Below are 14239 nucleotides of genomic sequence, written 5' to 3'. Positions count from 1 at the left end.
GTCACTCTTTTAATGAAAAAATAATGTCATCACTGAGACATTACCGGGTTGATAATGATGATGCTAATTTGGTGATGCAATATAGGATGATTATAAATTTTTGCCCCTCACTGAATGTGGATGCATTTTGCACAATTAGCTTTTAACCCCTTAAACCCTTAAAGTTAATGATTCAGTCATTAATCATAGGGCAAAAACTATTGTATAGCCATTTAACTTACCAGGTTTTGTGGAGTGCCACAGGGTTCTATTTTAGGGTCTATGAAAGTGCTGTAAATTATAATAGTAATGTAAGTGTAGGCCAACATATAGGGTTAAATGGTTTAAGGGATTCAGCAATTATTAGATTTGTACTCACATGTCATCAGACATGTTATAGTGTTTGAGTTTCTTTCTGTAGCGTAGTAGAGTGTTTAAGCAGTTTGAGCATTGCTAGTCTACTTTTAGATGGTTGCATAGACTAATCGATTCACTAGTCGCTGCAGTAAATAACAGCAGCAAGGGTTCAAGTGGACGGTGAAGAAAGCAGCTCTTCTGTGAAACACCGTGCTAATCAAACTTAGACTGGAAATACTTTAGAGATGAATCCAGTTCTACTAGAAGACTCTGGAGACATGAGAGCAGTAAAGTGAAAATTGAATCTTGGCAAATAATGAGATGGAAACAATGTTAGCAATTTGAAACTCTTTGCTGATGGACAAAATCTTTGGCGTAGTCCCCACCGTCAGCCCAGGTCCTGCAACGTCAGCAGGGGGCAAAGCCCACCCCCGGGGCAGCCGTCGGGACCAAACTTTTGGCGGTGGTGAGGAAGGAGGTAGACATGTGATGTCATTTCTGAAAGCAGTTACAACAAATGGAGGCTGGTGATTGGCTGAAGAAAGGTGATGCAGCTTTAGAGTCTCCCAGGAGAACTTTCGCCAGAGCCTAAGTACAGTAAAACACTACTGCAATGCATGACCATCTCAAAATGAAGAATCCTGTACTAATTGCTAATCGCTTGTGAGTTGAAAGCTGAAAGCTGAAAACTAGCACATATTGATGGGTAGCACAAATTGACATACTGGAAACAGGCAGACTAGCATCGAAGAGTTTTCAAACATTCGTTAGGCTACACAAACCCAGCCAATTCACCCCGCAGTAAAGGGAAAGTGGTATCAAAGCGTTTCTATTAATGATTAAATGATATAAGCCTAGCGAAAACTAATCTGAGTAGGAGTACAAAAGCTCTAGGTCAGAAAACTCTAGTTCCAATCTCACCATAGATGGTTGCACATGTGTCGAAGGAGTCAGCGGAGTCAATGTGTCAGTCAGTCAGAAGTGTAGGAAGTGTAATGCATTACCAACTGATCTCCATTTCCATACAGACACAGCCTATGTGAGGATTTTTGTGACCGACGTGAATGACAACGCTCCAGCCTTCTCTCAGCCTGTATACGAGATCAGTGTGGAGGAGGACAAGGAAGTGGGCTACGTAGTCATTACCGTCACTGCTAATGATGAAGATGAGGGTAAGACCACTCACTGTCTGCTGTCGCTATGGTAGCACCAGAAGGGCCCAGCACTATTCCCATAGTTTATTCTTTGGTAGTGCAGTTTACACCTACAATGTGCTCTACCACAGAGATGAGGCAGATTCATGGCCTCTTTAATGGAAACGTCTTATTTTAAGGATTTAAGGATCCCTGTCATCTGTGTGCTTTTAATGCGGATTTTTCAGCCTCCATCTGTGGTGATGTTTTGACAGCCGTTACAGAGATGGGAGGCTTGGGAGGAGGGTGGGGTGGAGGGATGGAAGGGGGATGTAGCGTGAGTTAAATCTAGGTGGAAAATTCTCTTTTTTTATGCCAAGCTTGTTAGCAAATCTCTGTGGTGATGGTGGGAGTAACACTTTCATCCCCCTAAGGTAATTATTTGATGTTGGCGTCTTTGTTTTGTTTGTCCCTTGTCACTTCCCCCACCCCCCCCCCCCAAAAAAAAAAAGAAGAAAGAAAATTAAAATAAATAAGATTGGTTTGTTTAATGACACAGGTAAATCCTCTGGAAAGATGGATATCATATTGTGGTTTTCAAGGAATAGAAAGATTAAATCAAATAAGTTTTTGAATCTAATTTATCCAAAGGAAAGGTAGACCAGTGCCAAATTTAGGTGCCATTATATGATATTAGCTAGTATTATGGCTGGATCCGTGGCACGCTGTGTTGGAAGAGTAATTGGGTGAGAAACTAGAGGCACCAATGAAACTGTGAAATTGTCGTGTGTCATCAATATTGCACTTAATCCCTCATAAACACCGCCGTCCTAAAAAAAGCCTGCTGAAAAGACCTTATCAGCAGTTAATCTGCTAATGAGAGGAAAATGGCCTTAACCAAAAGAAAGGTTGTTGAGAGAAACAACCTGCAGTTGTTTTGTCTCTGCTCTTGGCACAGGTGTCCAAGCAGGCAGATGATCTGTATTAGCCGGAGATAATCCATAAAACATGACACAATCCCATTAAGCGGCAGCCTTGCTGATCAGGCATGTCTTCTGGGAGGATTTCAGCTCAGTAGCTCCTGGCCTCAGACCGGCACTGGGTTACTTCACCTATCCCTTTTCTCTGCCTTCTTCCTCATTGCGGATTCTGTTCCTCTGCTCGACACGAGTGTCATGTGTATTGCTGTTTGGGTTTTGGAGAACGTTGCGGATGCTGTCCCCTGCAGACAAAATGTGACTTTGTAAAGTGGACATGATAGCATGTGGCCTGTACTGTTTGACCCTGTAATGCAAAGCGTCAGGATTAGTCAGAATGGGCACTTCCATCAAACGCCTTTACCTTAACCCTTTAAAGCCTGAAAGCCTGAATGTGAGCCCAGCTCATACATGTTAGTATGCATTAGCTTAGTATTATTTACGGAATAGTTAATAGTGGGAACTGAATAATTCATAGTAGATCATTAATAATTTACAGTAGATTCATATTGTAATTCAGATTTATTCATATAATTCACTTATTCATAAAATAAATTATAGTGGATACTGATTAATGTATATTAGATACCAAATAAGTTATAATGGATACCCAATAAGTTATAGTAGATCCTAAATAATTCATAGCAGATACCTAATTTATAGTAGATACTGAATAATTCATAGACTAATAGTGGGACTAATAAAGGATTATCTTGTCTTATCTTAGATACTTAATAATTCTTAGTGGATACTAAATCATTTGTAATAGTTACTTAATTCATAGTGGATACAAAATAATGCATTGTAGATACTTAATAATTCATAGATTTTAATGTAGATTTATGATGTAAGTCTTGTTTATTCAAATAATTAAATTATAGAATTATTCATAGTAGATACTGAATCATTTTTGTGGATGCTGAATTGTCCATAGAAGATTCTGAATAATTGTAAGTAGATACTGAATAATGTATAGTAGATGAATAATTCATAGTCCAATAATTCATAGCTGCTTAGTAATTTAGAGTGACAACTGAATAACTTACAGTAGATACTGAATAATGCCCAGTTGTTAATAAATAATGCACTATATGGACAAAAGTATTGGGACAACAATTCATTTTTTTATTTGATATTAAGAGTATTAAAAAAGAGCATATCCTGCTTTTGTTGTTAGTAACTGATTTGATTACATTCAGCGACAAGAGCAGTAGTGAGACTTGGATGTTGGATGATCACCTCCCCACCACCATCTCTGAAGTACTGGATGGAGCACCACCATCATTCCAGAGAACGCAGTTCCACTGCTTCACTGCTCAAACCTTGCATTAGGCATCGTGCCAATAGGTTCATGTTTATCTGCTCCAGAGAGTCCTATTCTATTGGCAGTACTTCTCTACAAAGACAAGACATGCTGTGTGTGTGCATTTGCACATCTGTGTCAGCAATGGGACGCCACGTATAGTCGCTGAATGCATTTATTAGAAGGGGTGTCCACAAACATTTGGATATTTAATATTATAATCTCCAAAATCAGTTCTGAAATGAAACTATTTTGCAAATGTTTTATTTATGGTTTCTAAGAGCTGAAAATCCTCTGGACTAATTCGACCTCCTGAAGCATCCCCTATGCGAAGCAGGCCACTGTGATTCCTCAGCAGCTATGAGAAGTGACATTTTGTGTGCTCATTTGAATTAGCATGCATTTATGTAATCCGGAGTTGAATTAGTCCATCCACATCGGCTCTTTGGCCGGCCGGGCCTTGGCCTGTCCCCTCCGAGTCGTAACACTGACACACACAGTGTTGCCCCTGTCTGTTTGAGTGAGACAGGCTTGGACAGATCACCTTTCTGTCCGGTGGAGTGTGCCAGTATGCCTGTCTTCTCGCCCCCACATCACCTCCCCCGCCACTGGACTCCTCTGGCCTGTCACTCCGGGCCGGTTCAGCGACAGGATTACTGCGCCTGATCTCTCGCCAATCCTCATCTGCACAGAAGGTGATCCGTGCTCATCTGTCATCGTAAACAAACAGGCAAGGCTGTGAGGGCTCCCGACGCAGCGACACGGCCTCACCTGTTACGCACAGCACACACACATGACAAATATAGTGTGGCATGTAGCCATCATCAGCATGTCATCAGGAGCAAGGTAGTCCAGAGGATCCGCTAGCGACAAACGCAGGTGTCTGGAAGCTCAAACAATGACGAAACAGCAGCCCTTATGGAGAAACGAGGGTGGCATGATGATCTGCCACGCCTGGATGAACAGTGCCAGGCTGCCAGACTGCTATTATTTCAAGCCTGTCACGAGCAAGAATGCAAATCAGAACCCGATGGTACCCTGTCCAGCTCCCGGCTTTGGAACGAGCCGTCTATTTAATCCCAAAATTTTTATATTACACTGGGGATGAAACTGAGAAATTGGAACAATTAGAGCCTGATCCATGGGGAATGGAGGAATTTTATGGCCCTATTAAATGTTTCGCAAAGCTGATTAGACCTGATCGCCCTTTTTTGTTCGAATCCTCCCTTTTAACTCAGATTTCAGTTGTGGACTACAGAGTGTATGAAATGTAGAGCTTCCTTCATAGCCTAACTAACTAAGAGCAAGGTCTTTTAGGCCACTTTGGTTGAGTTTAGAAATTGTGGTAGGAAAGCAAAGCATTGCATGGTCCACCATGGAGCAACACTACAACAACCATTTAGAAACCTTAATGGGCATTTTAACACTACAAATACGGTATGTTTGGTCAAGGATGAGCGTTGTTTTGAGTCAGGGAGTGGTCCAGAGAACTGATCCCTGTTCCTCCTGATATCGGTGGTCTGGGGTTCGCTTCAAACTGTGGTGTCCACCTAGCGGAGAACCTCACCTGGTCCCTGAACACCAGCTCTACAGCCAAGAAAGCCCAACAGCGTCTCTACTTCCTCCGGAAGCTGAGAAAGGCCCGTCTCCCTCCACCCATCCTCACCCTCTTCTATAGGGGAACCATAGAGAGCATCCTAAGCAGCTGCATCACTGCCTGGTTTGGGACCTGCACAGCCTCTGACCGCAAGTCCCTCCAACGCATTGTGAGGACAGCTGAGAAGATCATCGGAGTCTCTCTCCCCTCCGTCATGGACATTTACACCACCCGCTGCATCCGCAAAGCAACCAGCATTGTGGATGACTCCACCCACCCTTCACACAGTCTGTTCTCCCTCCTGCCATCAGGAAGAAGGTACCGCAGCATCCGGTCCAACACGACCAGACTCTGCAACAGCTTCTTCCCCCAAGCCATCAGACTCCTCAACACAACTCAACTCCTGAACTGATATCTTACACTCTCCCTCTCTCTCTCTCTCTCTCTCTCTCCCTCTCTCTCTCTTTCCAACCATTTATCCCAGATAACATGGGAAGCATTTTTTGCACAAGCATTTGCACTGATAACTTTACTACCTCACTGGACTCTATTTATCGCACATTGCACAACTTGCACACTACAGTCATTATTTATTATCCTCTGTCTGTACTGTGTTGTCTGTCCGCACTTGTTTGTTTGTGTTGCACTTGTGTCTTGTATGCACTGTCTATGTTGCACCATGGTCCGGGAGGAACGTTGTTTCGTTTCACTGTGTACTCTGTATGTAGTTGAAATGACAATAAACCCACTTGACTTGACTTGACTTGGTGCGGTCTGCTGCAGGTGTGGAAGCTATCAGCTCCCGGCACTCCGTGTGGGGTTGCATGACTGGTTAATTTTTACATGACTGCTTCGACTTATCATTTGAATGACAAAAAAACTGTTCCTGTGAAAATTGCTCCTTGTTTGCAGGTGCATGGTGAAATGCCATGAGTGCATGCTCTTCACCACGCTGCTCTTCACCGTCTGATTGTTTGTATCCAAGAAAAATAATGAAAATCAATAAACAGATGGGTGGTCACTTTACTTGGATGGTCCATGCTCACCTCACATTCAACTAACATTCAACTGAAAGTCTATTAAATGCAGCTGAACTCTAAGTTAAACCTTAACCTTAGCCTTAATTAACCTAAACCCTAAATCCAACCCTAAACATAAGCCTAAAAGGGTAATGTTAAGGTAAGGTGTAGGGTTACATTCAATAGACAACCATTTACATTCAGGAAGAGTTCAGTAGAATGTCAGGTGAGCACCTATGCTGTTAAAAGTATAAGATCCTTGATGAACTTTTGGAGGTTCTTCAATTTTAAACTGTGGAGAAACCTTCAAGAAAAGGTTAGAAGAATTAGTTTGTCAAAGGTTCCTCAAAGCACCTTAAGAGGTTCCTCCTCAAGCCTAGAATCGGTCCTGGGTGCAGACGTGTGTATTCGGGAGAAGTGTGAAAAAGAGGACTTGTTTTAAAGACTATATACCTCGTTTTTTTAGGCCCAGTCTATGTCCAGGGTTGCCTAGACAGGTATGCAGTTGTGGACCAGTAAGTCTGACTTTGTTTGATGTTTAAGCTCCGTTGTCTGACCATTGTTGTGCCATTTTATTGTATACTGTATATTTTATTGCACACACAAGCAATATGCAGACTGATGTTCTAAAGAGATTGAGGATAAAAAGGTAACAAAGAAACGACCTTGATCAGTAGATTGCCGTCAGTGATCCATGTCCACAGAAAACAATGTGAGACATGATGAAGATATTGTGTGCTTGTTGAATACCTCCTCCAACAATCCCTCCCTGCCCGCCCCAGTGGACTATCTTGTTTTGTTATTGCTGGATTCTGGCAACCCTGTCTGGGTCCTACAGTCCAGTGGTACACAGTTCTGGCAGTTGAGTACCTCTGCTGCTTTCATCTGATGAGGAGTTTGTTAATGAGCTGATTAAGTGGATCAGGTGTGTTAGAGCAGAAGAAAAAACACCAGGATCTGCAGGGCCGGGGCACCTTGCTCAAGAGGCACTGCTACAGCGCATACGGGTGAGGTGTAGGGCCTGCAGCCCGTTGTGCTGCTGCAAGAGGGGCACCATATGAGGCAGCTGGTCATTAAGGAAAGTGCTTTGGGCCAAAGCGCCAGAGCTGCCTTCAGCGAATGTCAGGGCACATCGTGCTCCAATGGCCCTGACAGACACGGCCAGCATGAGCATAACACGTCCTAATGAAATCCTCACACATAGCGCCCAGATGGTGTTTGTCTCATAAAATCTGATCCAGGCTGGTAAACAGAGCTGTAGCGAGGGTTGTTTTCCTCTCCATACACAGAGGGGCCATGAGAAGAGGGCCAGGAGATTGGGGGTCTTGAGAGGACAGAGGGCTTTGTCGCTTGTCTGTTTGTGTTTGTTCTATACGTCTGTGTACACAGTCATGTCCCTCTTGCAGAAGAGCCCTTAGTTAGAGTTGTTCTTGAGGCCCACTCTCCATACCGCTGCTACGTCGGCAATATGGAGGTCAAATAGCAAGGTCAGGTTGGCGTAGATGTAACTGTGCGAGTGGCCTGAGCCGCTACAGTTCTCTGTAAAGCAAAGGTGTTGCGTAACCTGTGATCGTGGATGACACTCACCAAGCATGTGGGACTTAATGACTGGATGGAGAAGAAGAGAGAGGAGGATGAAAGGCTTGTGGAGTTCTGATGTACCTCTGTTTGAACCACTGAACTGTGCAGCAGCCAAAAAGGGATAGCATATCGCTTGCCCCAGGTCTAAGGGCTTATGCTTATGTGCGAAAGGTCTATATGACTTTTGTAGTTAATTGGAGGCAGGGAATGTGTTTGCATTTGAGTTCATGTCCTTTATATACATCTATATCTTTAAGTGTTTCACTTCAGATTCTGGAGGTGCTGTATAACTGAAAGGGGAAGGTTTAATGTTAATCTTTTTATCACAACATGGGGACTGTCCTAAAATCAAGGGTGCATTAACAGAGTACAGTGAAAGAACAGCTGCAGGTCTCAATTAATCTTATTTCTTTGGTGTACCATGAAAGACTTAAACTGTCGTAGGTTTGAATGCTAATGAATGGCAATTTACTGCCACTGCCATATCTTAACCACTGCAAAGGACCCAAAGGAACCATTAGGGTTGGGTTTCTTTATTAATATCCATGTTTTTAAGTTTTTTAACATTGTTCTGGATCCAAAAAGGAAGCACTTTAACATTTAATATCCAGTCACTGCGTAGTTAGCATAAAAGGTGATCTGTAGGCCACAGGTGGATTTGATTAGATTCATAACACAAGAGCATTAGTGAGGTCATATACTGATGTTGGATGAATCTGATGATCGATAGTTCTGGATTTTAGAAATATCCCATATCCCACATCACTCTAGAGAAAGCCATTTTACTGCACCTCAGTCCAGCACTGGGGGATTTCCTACTCCTCTAGATGACGATTGGCTTTGGGCATGGTGACAGTCTGCAGTTCAGCGATTGTCCTTCTATACCAGGAACTCTTCACAAGACCTGCTGTATTGGAGATGTTCTGACCCAATTGCCATCACAATTCATCCATTATTCCACTTCCAAAATCAGCTTTAAGAACTGACTGTTAACTGCCTGTGTACTGCCCTATATATCCCACCCCTTGACAGATAGAACAGAATAATCAATTTTATTCACTTCACCTGTCACTGGTTTTAATGTTATGGCTGATCAGTGCATATTCTTTTTGTTTTTGACCACACTACAACTCAGCTCATTGGAATGCTTGATTTAGATCATTTTGGATTTGAATGACCATCCCTAGTACCAATTAAGCCAAACGCTTATGATGTTTGAATGGTTTCATATAGAATCTCAGAAATCTATCAACAACACAATTAGAGACCTTCCGAAGAGTGCACCAGTCAGCCCTTTAGGAATTGGTCTAGTCCTACAACAAAAACACATTGATTTTCTCTTCAGCAACACACTCATCTCCCCTGCACCTGCTGACACATTCCAAAACCCCAACAGGTGCCAATGCCAAGCTGCGCTACCAAATAACCTCAGGGAACACCATGGGCACCTTTGATGTTGAGCCAGAGGTTGGCACCATCTTCATTGCCCAGCGGCTGGACTACGAGCGAGTGCAGCGGTACGAGTTGCGGCTGGTGGCGTCAGATGGAAAATGGGAGAACCAGACGATGGTGGTTATCAACATCATTAACCAAAACGACGAAGCGCCCATCTTCAGCCAGACGGAGTACCATGCCAGCGTCACAGAGGAGTTGACTGAGCTGCCGGTCCTCGTGCTCGAGGTGAGGGGGTGGGAGGGTGTTTGTTCATCATTAGATTTCTATAGATACACCAGCAATGATATGGAGAGGCATGCTGTATGTCAGAAATAGGCAATTTCATGTAAGGTAGAGCTTTTTTATTTTAGGTCCTGTCTAATGCAGTAAACTGTTTCCAGTTTCATGGCGTTCTCCCTTGAAATGTTTTGTTATGTTTATTAATGTGCTCTTAGAGTTTAGAGAGGGGAACATCCTATTTGAAATGGATATTTTGACATACCTGGCCTCGGCTGTCGCGCTCCTCCAGCAGTTCCCCAAATCACTGCCTATTGTGCTGTCAGCATAAAAAAAAGACTTCAAAGGCTTTATATAAACAAACCTGGGGAGAGACAAGAGGGATTGCTGTGTTTCTTTGCTGCATCTATTAACTTTTAATTGCTTTTTGTGTTCTGTGACAGATTCTGAAGTTTTGAATCTAGCCACCCATTCTTCTCCTCGACTCAGTCAGCTTACTGGCGATGCTTGTAAAAGCCATTAATATTGGTCATTAATGCCATCTTGTTTGGTCTTGGAATTCTTCAGGTCTCAGCCACAGATCCAGATCAAGAGGCCGACCAGAGCGCAGTGCGATACTCGCTCCATGGACAGGGTGCTGGAAGCGAGTTCACCATAGAGGAACTCAGTGGGAGGATTTACGCCCAAAAGCGCCTTGATCGAGAGGATCGTTCGACCTGGAGGTTTCTAGTGTTGGCCACTGACGAGAATGGCGCTGGCTTGACCGGTTTTGCTGACGTCTTGGTGGAGGTGCGGGACATCAACGACAACCCTCCGATCTTCCTCTGTGCATCTGATGGCTGCTTTGTGGGCCACGTGCCTGAAAACTCTCCAGCTGACACCTCCATCATGGAGATGCGAGCCACTGACCTGGATGACCCTAAAGCTGGCAAAAACGCCATCCTCACCTACAGAATTGTTCAGAACGTCCGTAACGAGATAAACCTGAACCTGTTCTCCATCAACCCGGCCACAGGCACCATCTACACAGTGCTACGCTCCCTAGACCGAGAGGTGGAGGACAGTTACCTGGTAGTGGTGGAGGCCAGGGATGGAGGAGGCCTGTCTGGAACTGGAACGGCCACTATTGTCGTTTCCGACGTGAACGATCACCCTCCAGTGTTCACACAGAAAGTCTACATGGCCACCATGGCCGAGGACCTGGATATCAACAGTGAAGTGCTGGCGGTGGCCGCCACAGACGGGGACGAGGGGGAGAACTCTGTGATGACATTCAGCATTGTGGGTGGAGACGATGACCGCAAGTTCTTTATCGAGACAGATAAAGTGAACCGGCGGGGGGTAGTGCGGCTCAAGAAGAAGATCGATTTTGAGAAGCCCCATGAGCGCACCTTCAATCTCACAGTGAAAGTGGAGGACGCTGACTTCTTCAGCCTAGCACACTGTGTCATCCAAGTGGAAGACTCCAATGACCATGCTCCTGTCTTCTTCCCCCAGTTCTACGATGCAGGGTCCATGTTTGAGGACGTACCCGTGGGCACCATCGTGGCCCAAGTGACTGCTGTGGACCTGGACTCGGGACAGAATGGAAAGTTCTCCTACAGCATCGCCCCAGAGACTGACCCTTTCCAGCAATTCCTGGTGGACAAGAATGGCTGGGTAGTGGTGGCCGACTCTTTGGACCGGGAGAAGGTGTCTCAGCACAGGCTGATGGTGCTGGCCACAGACATGGGCAGCCCTGCCCTGACTGGCTCTGCCATTGTGCTGGTGACCGTACAAGACATCAATGACAACGGACCTGAATTTGAGGTTCCCTATCGGCCCGTTGTGTGGGAGAACACCATTGCACCGCAAGTTGTGCACATGAATGACACTTCCACTCTGCTCCATGCCATCGACAGAGACACCTCGCCCAACGGAGGGCCTTTTTCCATCCGCTTGCTGATGCTCACCTCAGACGTCACCAACTTCAACCTGACGGATCTGCGCAACGGCAGTGCAATGATAACGGCACTCCGCACCTTCGATCGGGAGCAGCAGAAGCAGTACCTCCTCCCAATTCTGATGATCGACAGCGGCTCTCCCCCAATGAGCTCCACCAGCACACTGACCGTGACAATTGGGGATAAGAACGACCACCCGCACGCGCCGGGACATTCCGAGTTCATAGTCTACAATTACGAAGGTACGTTACTGTGGAACTCTGTTTCTTGAGTCATTATCTCGCTTGATTGCTGAAGGCTGTATTCGCTCCTACGATATTTATTTAGCATTTCATGCCGGCTGTCAGCGTGCTATAAAACTCAGAGGGGGTTGTGAGGGGGGGGACGCGGTTTGAGTCAATGTATTTTTAGTGCTTTTCCTTCGTACCCAGTGGAAATGCATTAACCTTCTAATAAGAACTCATCATGTAGCTCAAACATGGCATGAAGCAAACAATTTACTTAAGTCCTTGGTTTAATAGGCACATAAACAGGAGCCATTTTAAAAGCTGTTGATTTCATGCCTAACAGGATTACAGTGCTCCGTTTTGCCTTTTGGATAAATGGCAGCGTTGCATACTAATAGCATTGGCCCCCCTACCACGTAGCTTAAGCGAATCCATATGTGGCAATGAGATGAGTTGCTTTTTTTTCCCCCTTATCTCTTAAAGATGTGTGTCTCTTCCCCCTCACATCCCACACACTCACACACACACACTTACACATTCAGCCCCAGGTACTGCAGAGTCTGTGTGAGGTGGCTCCTCAATGACCTCATTATGTATTTTTCCCCAGGTTCTCTCCCTACGACTGTACTTGGACAAGTTCAATCCCCTGACCTTGACGACTGGAGCGAAAAGGTTTACAAATTTGAAGGCAAACCCCCCAGGTACTTTGATCTTTTATTGAAGTTTGGTTCAAACCCTACAGTGGCAGCTGCCACTTAACAAGGAAGGTGATGAGAACAAAGCAGAGGGAGCTAGAGAGAAGGATAGAGAGAGCGTGAGAGAACGCGGGGGGGGGGGGGGTATCATCTCCAACACCTCATGTGCGGGATGCTTTTAATAGTTCATCAAAAATGAGATTCAGAATTCACTCTGAAGCAAGACAGCGATTCTCGTGTTGCACTTGATGGGAAAACTGGTGTGTGACGGACGCTCGCTCTAATGAGCAGCGCATGAAATAATGAAGAGCATCATACTGAGCCTGCTGCACGAGCTTCGTGACAAGACGCCACACTTTTCAAAAGCAACTAAGGGAAAGCTAGGTGTCAGTATACATGCAAATAATGAACGTCACATCAGCTCCTCTAGGTTGACGCCTGTCTGTTTGGAGTTTTGCTTGTTGTTTTCTCCAAAAGAAGCCTCTTGGAGATGTTCTTTAAAGTATCCGCGCTTGTTAATTAGGGTAATTAACGCGCTGCAGTTTAGTGACTTTTGGCACGTGCAGCATCTCTTCGACCTGGGCAGTGTTTCATTTGCTTTACTTGACAGTTAATTACCTAATTTGGCACCGGAGCTGAAGGTCACCAGCGACGTGGACCTCAGTGGCTGTTATATGAACATGATTGCACCTTTTAAAATCTAATTTGAACCACAGCCAGCATGAGTTTGCCGACCTTGGTGCATGCAGTCAGGGGTAATAAACACAGCTAAGCGTAGCTGTAGTACACAGGTCGTATCAATGTACTATTTGGGGTTGCTTCCAATCATACAAATTTGTCAAGCAAAGTGTCACACAAAAACCTTGTATGCCCTTTTTTGCCCTTTTTCAATTTTCGACAGAACACCAGCACAATTGTTGCTTGCTTTTGTGGGGCAGTGGTGGCCCTTGAGCAAGGCCCTTCACACACACTCTGGGCATGTGAGCTCACTGTTCACTGTGTGTGGTCACTGCTTACTAGTGTGTATGCGTGTGTTCACTGCACGGATAGGTTAAAGGCAGAGGCTAAATTCCATCTATGTCCAACACAAATGGTGAATATGGATGTCTTTGTATTTGTCAAGAATGATTATTGGTCATCCACAACAACACCAAAGCTTTGTGATTACACACAGACAGGCCAGTTTATCAATATTAGAGATGCAGTTCAAATATTATATTATAATATGTTTTAAGTGTTTAATTTCCCCCATCTGTTCTCTTACACAGACAGTTCATCCTGAATCAGAGCACCGGCCAGTTGAGTATCAGGGGAGGCACGTCTGCCGGGTCGTACAGTCTGCAGGTGCGAGTGGCAGATAAGGTTTGGCCGGACGTCACCTCCACGGCTCAAGTGAAGGTCAGAGGGCTGAAGGAGGAGGCACTGCTCAACGCTGGATCACTCCGATTCTCTAGTACGTGACTCGCGGGCTCACCACAGCACTCATTCACTCTGAGATGTTGTGGACTGGGGCTATAAAATGATTCTTCTCTTGCTGCTAGCACTCGAAACATTGTGCCGTAGGGGGAGGCCTAGCCCACGGGTGGGAATGGGAAAGGAAGGAATTGTGGGGGGGGAAATGTCAGAAACCTGTTTAAGATTATTTAAACCCTTAAAAAGCCAAACTTCTATTACTAGAGAGGAGCCCCACCAGTTTGTACAGATGTCCCTGTAGTTACTGAATAATACACCTTAGTGTGTAATAAGCCTTGGAGTGT

General features: G+C 44.9%; 1 protein-coding gene across 1 annotated transcript in view; it reads left to right on the top strand.

Moving 5' to 3' along the window:
* Positions 1 to 14239, top strand: part of LOC140556314 (neural-cadherin) — a 156355-nt gene that overhangs the window by 125406 nt on the left and 16710 nt on the right. Inside the window, exons 16-20 of the mRNA XM_072680080.1 lie at positions 1365 to 1508; positions 9343 to 9626; positions 10185 to 11802; positions 12395 to 12488; positions 13751 to 13935. Coding sequence (XP_072536181.1) covers positions 1365 to 1508; positions 9343 to 9626; positions 10185 to 11802; positions 12395 to 12488; positions 13751 to 13935 — 2325 coding nt within the window. The remainder of the gene's footprint in view (positions 1 to 1364; positions 1509 to 9342; positions 9627 to 10184; positions 11803 to 12394; positions 12489 to 13750; positions 13936 to 14239) is intronic.

This window comes from Salminus brasiliensis, chromosome 5, assembly GCF_030463535.1.
Source record: "Salminus brasiliensis chromosome 5, fSalBra1.hap2, whole genome shotgun sequence".
Taxonomy (NCBI): Eukaryota; Metazoa; Chordata; class Actinopteri; order Characiformes; family Bryconidae; genus Salminus; species Salminus brasiliensis.
This window is presented reverse-complemented; position numbering and strand designations above follow the sequence as displayed.